This window comes from Microtus ochrogaster, chromosome 10 (genome assembly GCF_000317375.1).
Source record: "Microtus ochrogaster isolate Prairie Vole_2 chromosome 10, MicOch1.0, whole genome shotgun sequence".
NCBI classification, from domain to species: Eukaryota; Metazoa; Chordata; class Mammalia; order Rodentia; family Cricetidae; genus Microtus; species Microtus ochrogaster.
In genome coordinates this window covers 41546138-41562437 of record NC_022016.1, presented here as the reverse complement: position 1 = coordinate 41562437, position 16300 = coordinate 41546138, and the positions used below count along the sequence as shown (strand labels likewise).

The 16300-nt window shown below is 48.2% G+C and overlaps 2 protein-coding genes across 2 annotated transcripts in view; one reads left to right on the top strand and one right to left on the bottom strand.

Moving 5' to 3' along the window:
- Positions 1-6168, bottom strand: part of LOC102001914 (cytochrome c oxidase subunit 6B1-like) — a 7486-nt gene extending 1318 nt beyond the window's left edge. Inside the window, exon 1 of the mRNA XM_013348290.1 lies at positions 6137-6168. Within this exon, the coding sequence (XP_013203744.1) occupies positions 6137-6168 (32 nt within the window). The remainder of the gene's footprint in view (positions 1-6136) is intronic.
- Positions 1-13228, top strand: part of Lrrc38 (leucine rich repeat containing 38) — a 20896-nt gene extending 7668 nt beyond the window's left edge. Inside the window, exon 2 of the mRNA XM_005353371.2 lies at positions 11862-13228. Within this exon, the coding sequence (XP_005353428.2) occupies positions 11862-12115 (254 nt within the window). The 3' untranslated portion in view covers positions 12116-13228. The remainder of the gene's footprint in view (positions 1-11861) is intronic.
- The last annotated feature ends 3072 nt before the right edge of the window (positions 13229-16300 follow it).

Here is a 16300-nt window from a genome sequence, read left to right as displayed (position 1 = left end):
GCAGACATCCACGCGTCTATGCCTCTTCGTAAACCACTATGCCTGGCTATGCAAATATTTTCAGGAGGTTGGGCACGCCCTATGTGGACGTGTGCACAGCAGCCTGAGATGCCATCACAGAAGGCCTGTTCACATGTGCTCCCTCGCCTTGGTCCTGGAGCCATGGTGGAAGGATGGCCGCTGGATTGAGAGATAGAAGCTGGCAGATGCAGGACTGTATGCCTGGGTTTGGAGGTGCACGGAGCAGGTGGCACAGTCAGTCAGGCCTGAGAGAGCAGATGTTGGGAAAGGAGCCAATGGATCTCATTACAGAGGCGGATTTAGCTAGGCCTCTTCTTGGACCTTCTCTTTCTAGCCATGGTCCTGTGTCCTCAAAGGTCACAACCCTCAGTACCAGACAGGGAATGCTTGAGTCTAATTGTCTTATGACCTTGACACTAGGAGAAGTAGGGTGTGGGCTGGGAGGAGGGTAGCTGTGGCAGAGCTAGGCAGAAGTGCCTTGACTCTGCCTAGCCCTGGTCTCCACCGGGAAAGCCTACTAGAGAGAACCCAGCAGAAAGGCCTGGAATGTCCTGGCTCTCGCTGGCTGGGAACCCCAGTGGGTACTTCTGTGGGCAGAATCCTTCCGTGAGAGGGTGCTATGGCAGACAGGGTGCTTAGTCAGCCCCTGTACCATATCACTTAACCCAATTTGCTACCTGGCTCAACTCAGGACCAGTGGGGGAGCCCATCCTGAGCCCCAGAAACTCCTTCGATTTTCTGACGTCAAGCAGTCTCGCCTAGGGCAAGTGAATGGAGATTACTGTCATCCAGATGGAGAAAGAGCCAAAGCTCGCCTGAAAGTCACAGGATACTTCCTCTTAGACAGCTCCAAGGTGACTCTTCTTCTAAAAATAAAATAAAAGCAGTTTTCTTCTCCTGATTATAAAAGTAATAAGCTTCACTTAGCAGTCAGGGGTGGGGGAGTGGATACACATTACATAATGAAGATAAAACTTAAAGACAACCCCCCCCCCCAAAGCAAGCAGGCAAACCAACAAAAATCCCCAGAGGTCTGAGAGGTGGCTCAGCAGCTAAAAGCTCTGGCTGCTCTTGCAGAGGACCTGAGTCTAGTTCCCAGCACTCACATGGTGGCTCGCAACCATCTGTAATTCCAGTAGCTCTAATGTCTTCTTCTGGCCCCCAAGTACATTACACACTCATGATGCACTTAGCATACGTGTAGGCAAAAACTCATACACATAAAATATAAGTTAAACAACCAAAATATTTTTATTTTTTTATTTATTTTTTTACATGGTTTCTCTGTATAACAGTCCTAGCTATCCTGGAACTCACTTTGCAGACCAGGCTGGCCTCGAACTCCCAGAGATCCAGCTGCCTCTGCCTCCTGAGTGCTGGGATTAAAGGTGTGCGCCACCACCACCAGGCTGAAATCCTTTTACTATTAAAGTTCTATGCTAATATTTTTTTTAAGATGGCATTATGGTGTACACCTTTAATCCCAGCCCAGCCTGGTCTACAAGAGCTAATTCTGGGACAGGCTCCAAAGCCACAGAGAAACCGGATCTCAAAAAAAAAAAAAAAAAAAAGGCGTGCACCACCACGCCTTTAATCCCAGCACTCGGGAGGCAGAGGCAGGTGGATCTCTGTGAGTTCGAGACCAGCCTGGTCTACAGAGCTAGTGCCAGGACAGGCTCCAAAGCCACAGAGAAACCCTGTCTCGAAAAACAAAAACAAAAACAAAAAAAAGTGAAAGAAAACATCATTATGTTAAAAAACCAAAGCGACCAAGCAAACAAAAAAGGAAATAAATTAGTCACAAAACAATCAGTCCTGTGCTGGGTATTTTTATGTCAATTTGACACAAGCTAGAGATATCTGAAAGGAGGGAGCCTCGGTTGAGGAAATGCCTCCAGAAGATCAAGGGCCAGACTCTAAGGCATTTTCTTATCAGTGGAACAAGGTGGGAGGGGGCCCTGCCCATTGTGGGTGGGGCCATCTCTGGGCTGGTGGACCTGGGCACTATAAGAAAGGCTGAGCAAGCCACGGAGAGTAAGCCAGTAAGCAGCACCCCTCCATGGCTTCTTGCATTAGCTCCTGCTTCCAGTTTCCTGCCCTGCTTGAGTTCCTGCCCACAGTGCTTTTGATGATGAACTGTTATATGGAGCCGTGAATAAAATAAACCCTTTCCTCCCCTAGCTGCTTTTGGTCATGGTGTTTCATCACAGCAATAGGAACCCTAACTAAGACAAGTCCTATACAATTAGCTCCATATTTGTGGAGGAACAAGGTGGTGAAATTCACAGAAGAGGGAGGAGAATGGGGGTGGCCAGGGGCTGGGCAGTGGGCATTTCACGGGTACAGTTTCTGTTTGAGAGATATAGGAGCGCTGGCTACATGATGCCGGGATGCTCCAGTATGAGCCCTTGACCCGAAGTTGCCCTACATCCTTCTCGCCACGAAATCAGCTTATTATTTCATCAGACGGAGTGTCTGCCGGCCGAGACAGTAAGGATAATTGGGAACTGTCCCCCGTGCAATAGTGGATATTTAATGAAAGTGGCAGTAGAAAACAAAAGTTAGCACTATGGGAAATTGGAGCCCGTGCTCCTTGGCACCCCAGAGCAAGAACGAACCCCACAGGGCTCCTTGCAGGCCTCCTTAGGCAGCATTCCTCTGTGGCCCGGAATAACTCCAGCTGAGGCCACAGCACATACACCTTCTCCAGATGTCCAGGGTGACGGAGAATAGGTGTCTGGAAAGACACTAAACAGGCTGTCAGGAGACTTGGGATCCAGGCCAGAGTCTTGGTGACTGCCCTATTTAGCTTTCTATTGCTGTGATAAATACTATAAAGCCAACTTGGGGAGAAGGTCAAAGGCAGGGGGAAGTGAGAGCTGGAACTCATTTCACAGGCCACAGCCCATCGTTGAAGGAATTCAGAGTAGTAACCCAAGCAGGCCAGGACTTGATGCAGAAACCACGGAGGAATACTACTTACTGGCTGGTTTCCAGGCCCACCAGCCTAGGGACAGTACTGAGCAGAGTGGCTGGGTCCTCTTTCACCAGTAGCAATCAAGAAAATGCCCCTACACACATGCCCACACGTGACCAATCTGATGGAGCCAATTCTTTAACTGCACTGTCCGCCCTCAAGATTAGCCATCATCACAGTGACCTTAGGCAAGTTGTCTGATTTCCCTGGACCCTTCATCTATAATATAAGCTAGGGCAGGGGAAGGAGGGAAGTTCAGGTATCAAAAAAGGTATCTTCTCACACATCTGACCTTCTACTATGTGATGCTTGAGAAGACACAGCTGCTGAAAGCCTGGCTGGAGATGTGGAAGGCCCCAAACTGCTATTTCCCTATTTCCTGAGCATTTTATTTGTTGTTTGTTTGTTTTTGAGGTGTTTTGTTTTTTCCTTCCTTCCTTCCTTCCTTCCTTCCTTCCTTCCTTCCTTCCTTCCTTCCTTCCCTCCTTCCTCTCTCCCTTTCTCCTTTCTTTCTTTCTTTCTTTCTTTTTTTCTTTCTTTCTTTCTTTCTTTCTTTCTTTCTTTCTTTCTTTCTTTCTTTCTTTCTTAAGTTCTATGAGGCAGGCAGGGTAAAGCAAAGGTGGGGTTTTTTCCAGCACAGGGTGTGCCCCCTTTAGCCTTGTTCCCTAAGGCCTCTGACACTTCCAGAAGATGGACAAGAGCGGTGTCACACAGGTCTTGGCCCCTGATTGCACAATACAGCATGCAGCTCAACTGGTGACCAGAGTAATACCAAATCTCTCGGTGACATTCTTTTCTACAGCCTGTCAGGTTGATGATGCTGCATAGGTGAGGAGCCAGAGCTGGAGAGATGGCTCAGCTGGTAAGGACAATTGCTGCCGGGCCTGGTGACCTGAGTTTGCTATGTGGGAAATGGTGAAAGAAGAAACGGACTCCTGTTCTTGTCCTCTGACCTGCACAATGTGGTGTTTTAAGCACCCTCCATGCCAAACACAAAAATAAAGTGTAATGAAATTTTAATAGGAGAAAAAAAAAACAATCCTAGAATCATCTGAGAAGAGAAGAAGATCATGACTCCTCTACCATAAATAGCCTGCAGCCATTAAGTGTGTATTTTTGTGTGTCTCTCCATGTGATATATGTGAGCGTGTGTTATACACTCTCAGTGCATGCACCCTTGCTAAAAAGTACATTCAGAGGCCAGAGTACATCTGATGTCATGCTCCACCTATTTCCTTTAGACAGGGTCTCTCACAGAGCCTAGGGCTAGCCTAGCAGCCAGCAAACCCTAGCCATTTGCCTGTCTCTGTCTCATATAGCACTGGTCTTACAGGTATGCATGTGGCCGTGCCTGCCTCAAAAAAAATGATGACGTTGGGATTACAGGTGCATGAACAGTTTCACCTACCTTTTGAAAAAAAAAAACATATAGACCCTGGAAATTCGAACCCAGCTTGGTGTACTTGCATGGCAAGCTCATTTAAACATTCTCTAACTTCCAAAGTGTATTTTAGTTTATAGTCCCAAGATTCAGGAGGCTGAAGTCGGAGGATCTCTTGAGGCCAGGAGTTTGAAACCAGCCTGGGAGACAGTGAGACAAATGCCCAGAAGTGGCATGTTGTATTTGGTGAATGGAAAGACTTTCCCAATATGGTCACCAAACACGGCACTGAGGATATTTCTTCTAGACAGATCTGTGTGTGCTTACACCTAGAAGAGGACCTAGGAACAGCTAAACCATTGTGCAAATCGGATTTGTGAGTTCTTGCCTCTGCCTTCTGCTCATTTATTGCTGGCGTCTCAGTGTGTATGTCGGTTTTGCCTAATAAGCGGAATCGGGAAAGCAGAAACCTATCTTTAACAACAGAAGTGCTTAGGAGAGCCTGTAGCCAATTGGATTGAGAAGCTCTCAGGAGGCCAGAGCTGGAGAAAGGCCCCCTGAGAGATCTCAGCCCAGCCTGGTCTTTGGCAAGGGGCCGGGCCAGGCTTGAGAGATTAATCTCAATCCACCATCTGCTGTGTCACTGTCTATTTCGAGGATGGCAGTTTGTCACCCTCGCCACTCAGGTATCAGCTGTGGGGAGAAGTCATCATTCAAGGGGATGGAGCCTGGGGTGTGGGTGGGAGGACCCCAGCCACTCTCAGGAGTGCCACAGCTATCCCTAGAGAGAAGATAGGCGGGAACAAGATTGAGCTGCCTGGTGGGTGGATGAGCAGAGGAAGAGCCACTACAAGGCAGAGGTCAGGAGGTCACATAAGCTGCCCACTGGGAAGTCACCCCAGGAGAGGTGATCTACATGGGCACCTTTCCTATGGCCCTCCTGCCTGCATGGGCCTCCGAGCTGGCGGTTTTGCAGGACATCTGGGCAGCCGTAGATAATAAGGGGTTGTGAGGCAGTAGCTGTCAGAACAGGGGCTAACTCATCCTTGAATTCCATTTCCTATAACCCATCCCAGGACTAGTGAGCATAAGCAAGAGAAACCAGCCCTGACTGAGCAACGGGAAGGTTATTAACGGAAGGATGCCAGCCGTTCCTTAGCGCTGAAGAAGCGGGCTCAGGACAGGGATGCAGCTCAGCTGCCAGCGTGCTTGCATGGCATGCAGGAAGCCCTGGGTTCCACCGCTGGCACCGTAAACTGGATGTGGTGGACAAATGCCTTGGAGGTAGAGGTAGGAGGATTGCCTGGGAAGCCAACATTGGCTACGTAGTGAGACCCTGTCTCAAAAATAACCAAAACCTCAAACAAACCACAGTGAGGGGAAGATGGCTCTGGGGGTTTGGAGAGTCGAACCCCACTGGTAGGGGCAACAGGAGGGGCGGCTGGACTAAGTGGGCTCCACTTCCTTTTGAGCTATTGCGTTTAAGTGTTGTCCTGGCACAGAGACAATTATCCTTGTGGGAGAGAGGCCAAGAGAGATCTGAAAGACAGCGACACAGAGCAGAAGATCCCCGGAAGACAGGTTAGAGTAGGAAGCGACGAGCCAAGAACAGGCAGCCTCTCTCCTAGGGTCTTCAGAGGTAGCCCTGATTCTGACCTCCATAGCTGTGAGAGCATACCCGCTCCCTCTCTGTGGGTAGACAAGTTCTTATATCTTGTAGCTCAGGCTAGCCTCAGTCTTGACCTTTCCTGCCTCACCTCAGCCTCCAGAGTGTGGTGATTTCATGCATGTGTCATGATGCTCAGTGTTCACCTCTGCCCCAGAGTGAACCTTTTTTTTATTTGTTATGCGTGTGGTCCTGGGAATTGAACACAGGCCTTGTGCATGCCAGGCAATAAGAGTTCGGCTTCTAAGCTATACCCCCAGCCTTTTTTGTTTTTTTGTTTTATTTATTTATTTACTTATTTATTTATTTATTTTTGGATTTTTCGAGACAGGGTTTCTCTGTGGCTTTGGAGCCTGTCCTGGAACTAGCTCTGTAGACCAGGCTGGTCTCGAACTCACAGAGATCCGCCTGCCTCTGCCTCCCGAGTGCTGGGATTAAAGGCGTGCCCCACCATCGCCCTGCTTGTTTTTTTTTTTTATGTTGTTTTGAGACGTGATCTCTCCATGTAGCTCAGGCTAGCTTCTAACTTTTGATTCTCCTGCCTCAGTTTCCTAAGTACCCTGGGATTACAGGTGTGAGCCACCACAATCAACTGCAATTAGTCTGGGTGCCCCTGTTTGTGGGTAGTTACTGGGGCAGCTATGAGGAAATGATGCAGGTCCACGCCCTGTGGAATTGTTAGTTGGGGCACAGGAGTCCCCCCATTGTCACTCAGGTACTAGAAGAACTTCTCCCAGACTTTTAGGAGTCCCCAGTCAGTCAAAGCCAGGATTTCTGAGTCAACACAGGAAAGAATTTAGGACTGGCCAGTTTGTGAGGTTGATTTGGAGATTTTATTAAAGATATTTTAATATAGGTTCAGGTGTGGAGGTTAGAAGAGAAGGCAGCTCAGAAGGACAGACAGACACACCTGAGAGCATGTGCTCAAAGAGTCACGGGGAGTCAGATATACCCACGTGTGGGCTCTTAGGGGAGAGTGGTGCGTCTAAAGTTATTTGTCTTGGTTAAGTGTCTGTCAAGCTAGAGTCAGCTGGGGGAAAAAAAAATCTCATTAGGAAATGCCTCCAGTCACTGAGCAGGCAGAGGCAGGCAGAATTCTGTAAGTTCGAGGCCAGCCTGGTCTACAGAGCCAGTTCTAAGACAGGCTCCAAAGTTGCAAAAAAACCCTGTCTCAAAAAACCAAAAAAGAGAGAAAAAAAAAAAAGAAAGAAAGAAAGAAAGAAAGAGAAAATGCCTCTATCAGATTAGCCTGTGGGCATGACTTTAGGGTATTTTCTTGGTTGATGAATGTTTGGGGCCCAGTCTACTGTAGACAGTGCCAGCCCTAAACTGGTGGTCCTAGGCTGTATGAAAAAACAGGTTGAGGAAGCCATGGGAAGCAAGCCAGTAAGCAGCGCTCCTCCATGGCCTCTGCTTTAGTTCCTGCCTTTCCGCTCCTGCCTTGAGTTCCTGTCCTGACTTCTCCGATGATGGACTATAACCTGGAAGCCAAATAAACCCTTTTCTCCTCAAGATGTTCCTGGTTAGTGTTTCAGAAATCATACGAGGTGATGCTGGAGAGATGATTTAGAGGTTAAGAGCACTGACTGTCCTGGCAGAGGACCTGGGTCTAGTTCCCAGCACCCATGTGTTAGCTCACAACCACCCATCCATCGCTCCAGTTCCAGGAGATTTGATGCCTTCTTATGTCCTCCAAAGGCATGGCATGGTGTACAGATATACATGCAGGAAAAACACATAAAATAAAAACAAATAAAAATCTAAAAAAAGAAATCAAAGACATTGTTTATAATTACTATTTTCAAATGGTTGCAAAGACACTTAGATGAGGTACTTTTCTGTTTATTTACTTGCTTCAGACAGGATTTCAAATAATCCTTAGTGTACAGCTGAGATTGCATTAAACTTCTAATCCTCATGGCTTCGCTTCCCAAGTGCTGACAATGTAAACACACCTGGCTCCTGGGGACACTTTGAATTGCCCCCTTGGCTGGGGTGCTGCTGGCATCTCCTATAAATAGGATGGGATGTTAGATAGCCTAAAGTGCACACGGCTCAAGCCAAGGTCAAGAGTCTGGTCCCGCATGTCAATAGTCCTGGGGTTAGGGGTTAGGATGCAGCTCAGTTGCTAGAGTCCTTGTCTAGCATGCAGCAAGTTCTGGGTTCAATCCTCAGTACCAGATAAACCAGGCCTGGTGGGGCGTGCCTGTAATCTTAGCACTTCCTGAGGTGGAAGCAGGTGAATTGGAAGTTCAAGGTCATTCTTGGCTGCCCGGGTGTTCAAGGCTAGTCTGGCCTACGTGAGACTGTCTCAAAAACAAAACCCAAGATGCCTGAAAGACAGTTCACTGGGTAAGAGAGTGTATTGCTCTTCCAGGGGACCAGAGTTCAATTCCCAGCCCTCACATCAGACAATTCACAACTGCCTGTGACTCCAGCTCCAGGAGATCTGATCTCTCTCTCTCTCTCTCTCTCTCTCTCTCTCTCTCTCTCTCTCTCTCTCTGTTCACGCACACATGAGCAGGCGTGCACATGCGCGCGTGCACACACACCTCATGACTTTAAATCAATCAGTCCATCAGTCAGTCAGTCAGTCAATCAATCAATCCACCACAGCCCTAATTAACAGAGTGGTCCACACACCAAAAAGAAGACATGGTAATAGGTGGGGCACTTGCTGAGAAGAAAGGATCTGGAGGTGGTGGGGGAAGCGATGTAAAAGGGTATGTGTGTGAAAACAACTAAATGTGTTCTATACATATATAAAACTATCAAACAAACAAGAGCAATCAAACCCAAGCAAAACAGTGCCAGGTTGAGAAACCAGTTTATGACAGAATACTGTTAAAAAAGAAAGGGAACCCTGAAGTCACAGACCCCAACATCAGAGCCCTGCACCAGTCACGGGTACTTTAGCAGATGGCTCTAGGGACAGATCTTCACCCTCTTCTGCCTGGCTCTGTCCATCCAGCCGACAGTCTTTGTCCAGCTCCTCTTGTTTGTCTGGCCTCTGTGAACTTGGGAAAGCCATTAAGTCAGGGTGTCTTATCACAGCTGAGCGCAGGCCCAGCCTCCACGCCTGGTGGGTTAGGAGGTGTTTTCCCAAACAAGTCCTTTTCTTGCAGCCACAGAGAAATGTGAAATGACATTTTCTAAAACCGTTGCTTTGTAAAAATGCCAAGGCTAATCTCCAGGCACAAAGAGCAGTGTGGAGATCAGAACTGACTCGGGGAGCTGCAGCCCAGGAAGAAGAATGGGCTCAGAGGTGCGTGCGTGATGGGTGTGTATGGCTGGGCCACTGACTAGCTGAACTGTGACCTGCTGTGAGCTTGAGAGCTGCACGTCCTGGGGCTGTTAGAGCCCGTGCTCAGGCCTCAGGCAGGACTCTTTCTTCCTGGTTTTCAGGGTATCTTGATAGCTAGTGAGTAGCTATCAAGAGGAGGCAGGCTGACTGATTTTTAGCCCTGGAAAATAGATGTCTGCAAGGGAGCCCCGCTATGGACATCTTAAAGCTTTCTTAATTTGGCCCAAATGCTTTTCAAATGCTCAGAATAAGTAGGGAGAAGTTTTTTTTTTTAAAGTATGCTTAATTTTTAAATTTCAGGGGTGTGTGTGTGTGTGTGTGTGTGTGTGTGTGTGTGTGCGCGCGCGCGCACATGTGTGTGAAAAGGCCAGAAGTGGGCATCAGTTACCCTGGAATTATAGGACCTGGGAGTAATCTGACACACATGCTAGGAACCTAACTCTTCCTCCGGAAGAGTAGCAAGTACCCTTAACCACTGAGCTACCTCTTCAGCCCATGTTTTGTTTTGCTTTGGTTTTCAGATGAGATTCCATGTGGCCAATGCTGGCTTAGCTGGTTTAGTGTTATAGGCATGCACCATGCCATACCGGAATAGAAACCAAACCAAACCACTCTGCCTACTGAGCTACATCCCAGCCCTGAAGTTTTAGCTTAAGAAACAGTTAAGGGCTTGGGATGTAGCTCAAAGGTACTGTGCTTGCCCGGGATGAGCAAGGCCTGGCTTCTATCCTCAGCAGGGGAGAGAGAGAGAGAGAGAGAGAGAGAGAGAGAGAGAGAGAGAGAGAGAGAAGGTGAAAGGGAAGAAAAGGCAGAGAGGTAGGAAAGGAAGCAGGGTAAAAGAAAGAAAAGAGTAAAAAAAGTCCATTGTGAAGATGGACAAGGTGACTCATTCCTATACTTTCAGCACTTGGGGGCCTTACATAATGAGTTCCAGATCAGTCCCAAGTACATAATGAACCTCTGTCTCAAAAGCTAGCTAACTAGGAGCTGGAGAGATGCCTCAGCAGTTCCAAGCACACACTGCTTACTCTCTCAGAGGACCTGAGTTCTGGTCCCAGCACCTGTGTCTAGCAGTTGTAGATGATCCAATGCCTCGGCCTCCAAGGGCATCACATGTAAACACACACACACACACACACACACACACACACACATACACACACACACCCTGTGAATTGAGCAGTGGGGTAGACAGAATCATTGTACAGTATATGTGTATATAGGAATGGCAAATCAATTCCATTAATTTATATAATTTATGTGTCAGCAATTATATTATACATGTGCCTTTAATCCCAGCATTTAGGAAGCAGAGGCAGGTGGATCTCTGTGAGACTGAAGACAACCTGGTCTATAAAGTGAGTTCTAAGCCATCAGGGGCTATGCAGTGAAACCTTGCCTAAAAAAGCAAAGCAAAGCAAAGCAAACAAGCAAACAACAAAGAGTTCTGGGTCATCTAAATCCTTGAGGCTCCCAAGCAGCTACATCGATTTAGGGAGAGGAGAGAGAATGCAGTATAGTTGCTAGGCAACTGTTCCCATGGAGGAATGAATGGGTGGGGTGGCTGTGGATGTGTAAAGGTTGGGCCCAGGCTGAGGGAGGGAGGAAGCTCAAATATTCTTTCTCCATTTTCTGTTCTGAGCTGGAGAAGAGGGGGTCACTGGTAAGAACCCCAAGGCTGGTTTGGGGCACTGGACAATGAGTGAGGTTGCTCTTTTCTGGACCCAAGAGAGCTAACTAACACAGTTGGAAGACAGTTGACTCTCAGACGATGTTGGGAAAGGGCTGAGGGTGAGCTCTGCTGCTTGGAAACACTGAAACAGAGAACGAGAGAAGCTTTCCTGAGAATGTGAAGACACCAAAAGTAAGCAAGGATTGATGGTCGCTCAGTTTCCTGTCAAAATGATGTCTCCCATTTTCTCCCCAGTAAAAGCACACCTTCCAAACCTATCCACAGATAAGAGGAAGTCTCCAGAGCTGAATGCCTGGGCTCTTGACCCTAGGTGTGAACCTGTGAAGTTAAGTTACCCAAGGAAGTGCTATGATGATGTAGGAGGGCCTTCTATCTATCTGTTGCTTTCATTGGTTAATTAATAAAGAAAACTGCTTGGCCTGATAGGTCAGAACATAGGTAGGCAGGGAAGACAGAACAGAATTGTGGGAGGAAGAAAGCAGAGACACGCAGATGCCATGAAGCTCCGGCCTGAGATGGATGTGGGTTAAAATCTTGCCAGTAAGCCACGACCCAGTTGGTGATACACAGATTATTAGATATGGGTTAAAGCAAGATGTGAGAGTTAGCCAAGAAGAGGCTAGATATAATGGGCCAGGCAGTGTTTAAATGAATACAGTTTCCGTGTAATTATTTCAGGTGAGGCTAGCCAGGCGGCTGAGAGCTGGGTAGGACGAAAAGCAGCCCGCTCCCCTTTTACTACACTATGAGATTTCCTGGGAGGTACTACAGTTGGGGGCTGCAGCCTAACCCTCTCTCTCTCATTCTGTCTTTCCTCAGGCCTCGATGCCATCCAGTGCTCACTGCCCATGGAGGACCGGAGGGTGGCCCTGCGCGAGCTGTCAGAAGCCAGTTTTAGCGAGTGTAAGTTCAGCCTGTCCCTCACAGACCTATTCATCATCATCTTCTCGGGCGTGGCCGTGTCCATCGCCGCCATCATCTCCAGCTTCTTCCTGGCCACTGTGGTGCAGTGTTTCCAGAGGTGCGCCCCTAACAAGGACACGGAGGATGAGGATGACGACGAGGATGACTGAGCCACCTCTTCCTGCCCTTTGCTTTCCCACACCCAAGCTAGTGGTACCTCTCCAAGGGAGACCGAGATGCTGAAGACAGAAGCATCGCATCACTCCAGGCAGTGAAAGGGCGGGTGCTTGCTTAGACGCGCCTGCTGGGGCAGCCGATCCCAGAGCATAGAATCAGCAGAGTAGAGATGCAGGAAGGATGGAGAGACTTATTCCTGAGCGAGCCCACCTCCCAGGCTGGGGCGTTCATGTGTGTGAAGATAATCAAGTCAGGCTTCATGGCTTACAGCTTTACAACTTCCCCAAGCTGAAGTGAGAGCTTACAGCTTCTGACCTCAGAGGCGTTTGGACCATTCTTATTACGAGCTGCACTCTGGACCATGAATCATCTTCCTCCTAAAAGACAGCGGAGCTCTCGGTGGAGATTCAAGCTCAGCTCATTCTCCACGGGAGCAGGAATTCTTTTCCTCTATAAAAGGACCCGGCAGCTTTGGGAGGTTAGACCAAGAATAAACAAACGTACGCGCAATAGTCAATGTCTGTGTCTCCCCTCCATTGCTGCGTTGACACCCAATACCCAGCGTGATGACGCAAGATGACTTGAGCCAGCAACACTGAGCTGGGCTAAGATCCCCGAGGCAGAGGTTCACAAGAAGTGGCTGGGGGTGTTTTCGGGATCCACTCCTTCAGGGTGTTTTGAAGAGGGCCCCTGGATATGACAGGGTCATGAGGATGGATTCATACTGAGTGCAGTTAGTGTCCTTATAACACAAACTCTGAAGACCTCCCTGCTCCTTCATTCATACTGAGTGCAGTCAGTGTCCTTATAACACAAACTCTGAAGACCTCCCTGCTCCTTCATTCATACTGAGTGCAGTCAGTGTCCTTATAACACAAACTCTGAAGACCTCCCTGCTCCTTCATTCATACTGAGTGCAGTCAGTGTCCTTATAACACAAACTCTGAAGACCTCCCTGCTCCTTCTTTCATGGGAACCCATGAGAGGGCAGCCATCTGTGAACCAGGAAGTGGTCTCTCACAGGGACTCAACCCTATTGGCACCCTGGCCTCCAACCTCTAGCCTCCAGAACTGTGAGAAATAAATGTTAGTTATTTATAGACCCTCGTGCCTGTGTGTTTTTTTTTTTTTTTTTTTTGATAACAACAGCTCAAGGAGACTAAGACACCAGATTTAGATGAAACGTTAGCAAGAAATAAAAGCTTGCACTCTGCCGAAGGGTGTTTGTTGTCTGTTGGTAAATAGGTTGGGAAAATGTGTGTTGGTATTGCCTGGACTCCAATCATTATCCTAAGAGGTAACACCTTGCAGAGGACAGACAATCACTGTGTCAAGTTGTGATGGCCGCTTTGTTGTTTCCTTCTTTCTTCTGTAGTACTGTCAGGGTGTTTGGGTGTTTGTTCTCTCTCCAGAGTCTCACCTTAGCCAATAGCTGAGTCATTTTCTGTGTTGCTATGGTCTTAGACCTGTCCGCTGAAGAAATTTTTGGGGAACTCTCCCAGAAACCAGGAGGTCAATAAGCAGGTTGCCTCGGACCAACAAAGTGTTCCTTAAACAAAATAAAACACCAACAAAAGAGATGTGAGGCCACACGCCTCTAGTCCCAGCACTCAAGAGGCAGAAACAGGCAAAACTCCAAGTCTAAGGAAGTAGATAGGGCTCCGTGCACCCCAAAGAGAGTGTTTCAGGCCAGCCAGGGGCCACGCACTACATAGTGAAACCCTGTCTTTAAAAAAAATGTTGGCATGATAACACATGCCTCTCAGCCTAGCCAGCACAGGAGGTGCTGCAGGAGGATTACCTCAAGTTTGAGGCTAGGCTGGGCTACGTAGTGCAAGTGAGACTCTGTCTCAAAAGCAAAACAAATGAACAAAAGCCTACCACGGGGACTTGGCCTCTGAACAACCTCCATCGGTGGCATTAGTGGCCTCGGGGTGTGCATGACATTTCCTTAGAAGATGGGCTGTGACAGACAGTGTTTTCTGGGGTGAGGGAGACAGCACTTTGCTTCAGAGACAGAAGCAACCACGTCATGAGTCCACGCGGGCTAATGCAACATGACTTGCGCTGGCAACACTGAGTGTGGCTGGGGCCGAGACCGGGACCAGAAGAAGCTCAGGAGAAACGGCCAGGATATTTTAAGGAACCACGAATTCATCATTTATAATGTCCATCTTAGGAGCCAGATGTGGTGGTATAATCCCAGCATTTGGGAGGCAGAGGCAAGGAGGGTCAGGAGTTTACAGCCAGTCTGGACTTCATGAGATTCTGTCTCAAAAAGACAAAAAGTCGGGGGCTGGAGAGATGGCTTGGCAGTTGAGATCATTTGTTTCTCCTGCAGAGGACCCTGGTTTGGTTCCCAGAACCTACATGACACCTCACAATCACCTGTAATTCTAGTCCTAGAAGATCCAGTGCCCTCTTTTGGCTTCCAGGGGCTCCTACATGTACACAGTTCACATTAGCTCACCACATACGAAAGAAAGGAAGGAAGGAAGGAAGGAAGGAAGGAAGGAAGGAAGGAAGGAAGGAAAGAAAGAAAGTCCCTTTGTTTCCACAATCATCCTGAGTGCTGAGTGCCAGGTTCTGGTTTGTACTGTACCACAGGTGCACATCACATTAGAAAGGAAACACAGCTATCACTGAAAAGCAGCAACAACTCCAAGAAGGGAATAAATGAAGTCCCAGGACAGACAGTAACTCATAGGAGGCATCCCAGAGTGGCTAGAGGTTGTATGCATGGGGATCTCCTGAGAAACAGGGTGTTCAAGAGATGAAGTGGCTTCCATAATGGGTGACAAGAAGTACCACGTACTTCTGTAGTTGGCAGGCTGGAGACAGGAGAATTGATGCGGCAACTCAAGGCTGGGGCAGTAGGAGGCCCAGTTCAGCAGTCAGAGTGGATTTCTCTTCTGCTGCTGCTTTTGTGAATTACTTGGGCCCTGAATGGATTGGGTGATACATCATGCTACTCAAACACTCCGTTCAAGTGTTGATTTGGGCCGGAAACAGCTGCAATAGATACACTTAGTCCTAAGTCTTTAGGACTAAGCAAATATCCGAGCGCCTTGTAGCCCAGTCAGCTGTACACAGGAAGCTAACCACCACCTCCTAGAATGCTTCTGATTGGCTGGCTTCAAGCTGAATCCTGTTTTCCCTATTCTGTTACTATAGCCTCCCTTCTCCCTTCCTTTCCTTCTAGTCTCTCTCACTATACTTCTCTATGCTCAGGAACCTTGGTGAGACTCTCAGTCACCCCTCTGCTTTCCAGCTCTATGGTCTTAGGCAGAGGAATGACTTCTCACAGTGGCTGGGTAGGTGCATTAAGTAGGTACATAAGTCATCTATCTGGTTTCCAAGGCAACCTTGGTGGGCTCTGACCCTTGAAGCAGGTGGGCTTCTGCTGAGTGGACCATAGAGGCAAACTGAAGTTGATCGCTGCATGCCATTAGGCGTTGCTTGAATTCTTGTTTGTACATCACAGACACGGGTGAGCCCTTTAACTGGGGAGAGCAAACAGGAAGGGGCTTTGCCACATTCAGGAATAATATTGTAATAGTCTTCTCCACTTTGGTGTCTAGGGCACATCCTGCTGGTCCTTAAACTGCCGTGCTTCCCTGAGGGAAGATTTCCTCCCCTAGGAGATAAGGAAACAACACCTACCCAATGACAAACTGAGGAGGGAAGTACAATTCCTCCAAAGTTCACCCAGGTCAATCAAAGAGTTCACTAGGCTTCTTTACAGAGTAATGGGTGGATGCTTACTGGTGGGAGCATGGGTGACCACAGAGCAGCCACACTGGAAAGTCTGCACCCAGCAGGGATGATGGTTTCCCCGTGGCTGCATAGATGGAGTTCTGTGCCTCATCCTTCCCCAGCTATAGCCTCTAGTACCTCTCCCAAAACCTTGAGGCCACGTGCATTAAAAGCAGAATTGGAGCAGCATATAACTGGTTGGGAGGGTGGCCGTATACTCAGATGAGGATCCCATGACCCTCCCTGTCTGCTCCTTCTGTGAGAAAATGTCAACAGTCAGTTAAGCCCAACTGTGATTTCCTTTTGCAATAACTCCTGATGTGGGGACTGGAGAGATGGCTTGGCGATTAAGAGCACTGACTGCTCTTCCAGAGGACCTGGGTTCAATTCCCAGCACCCACATAGCAGCTCACAACTGTCTG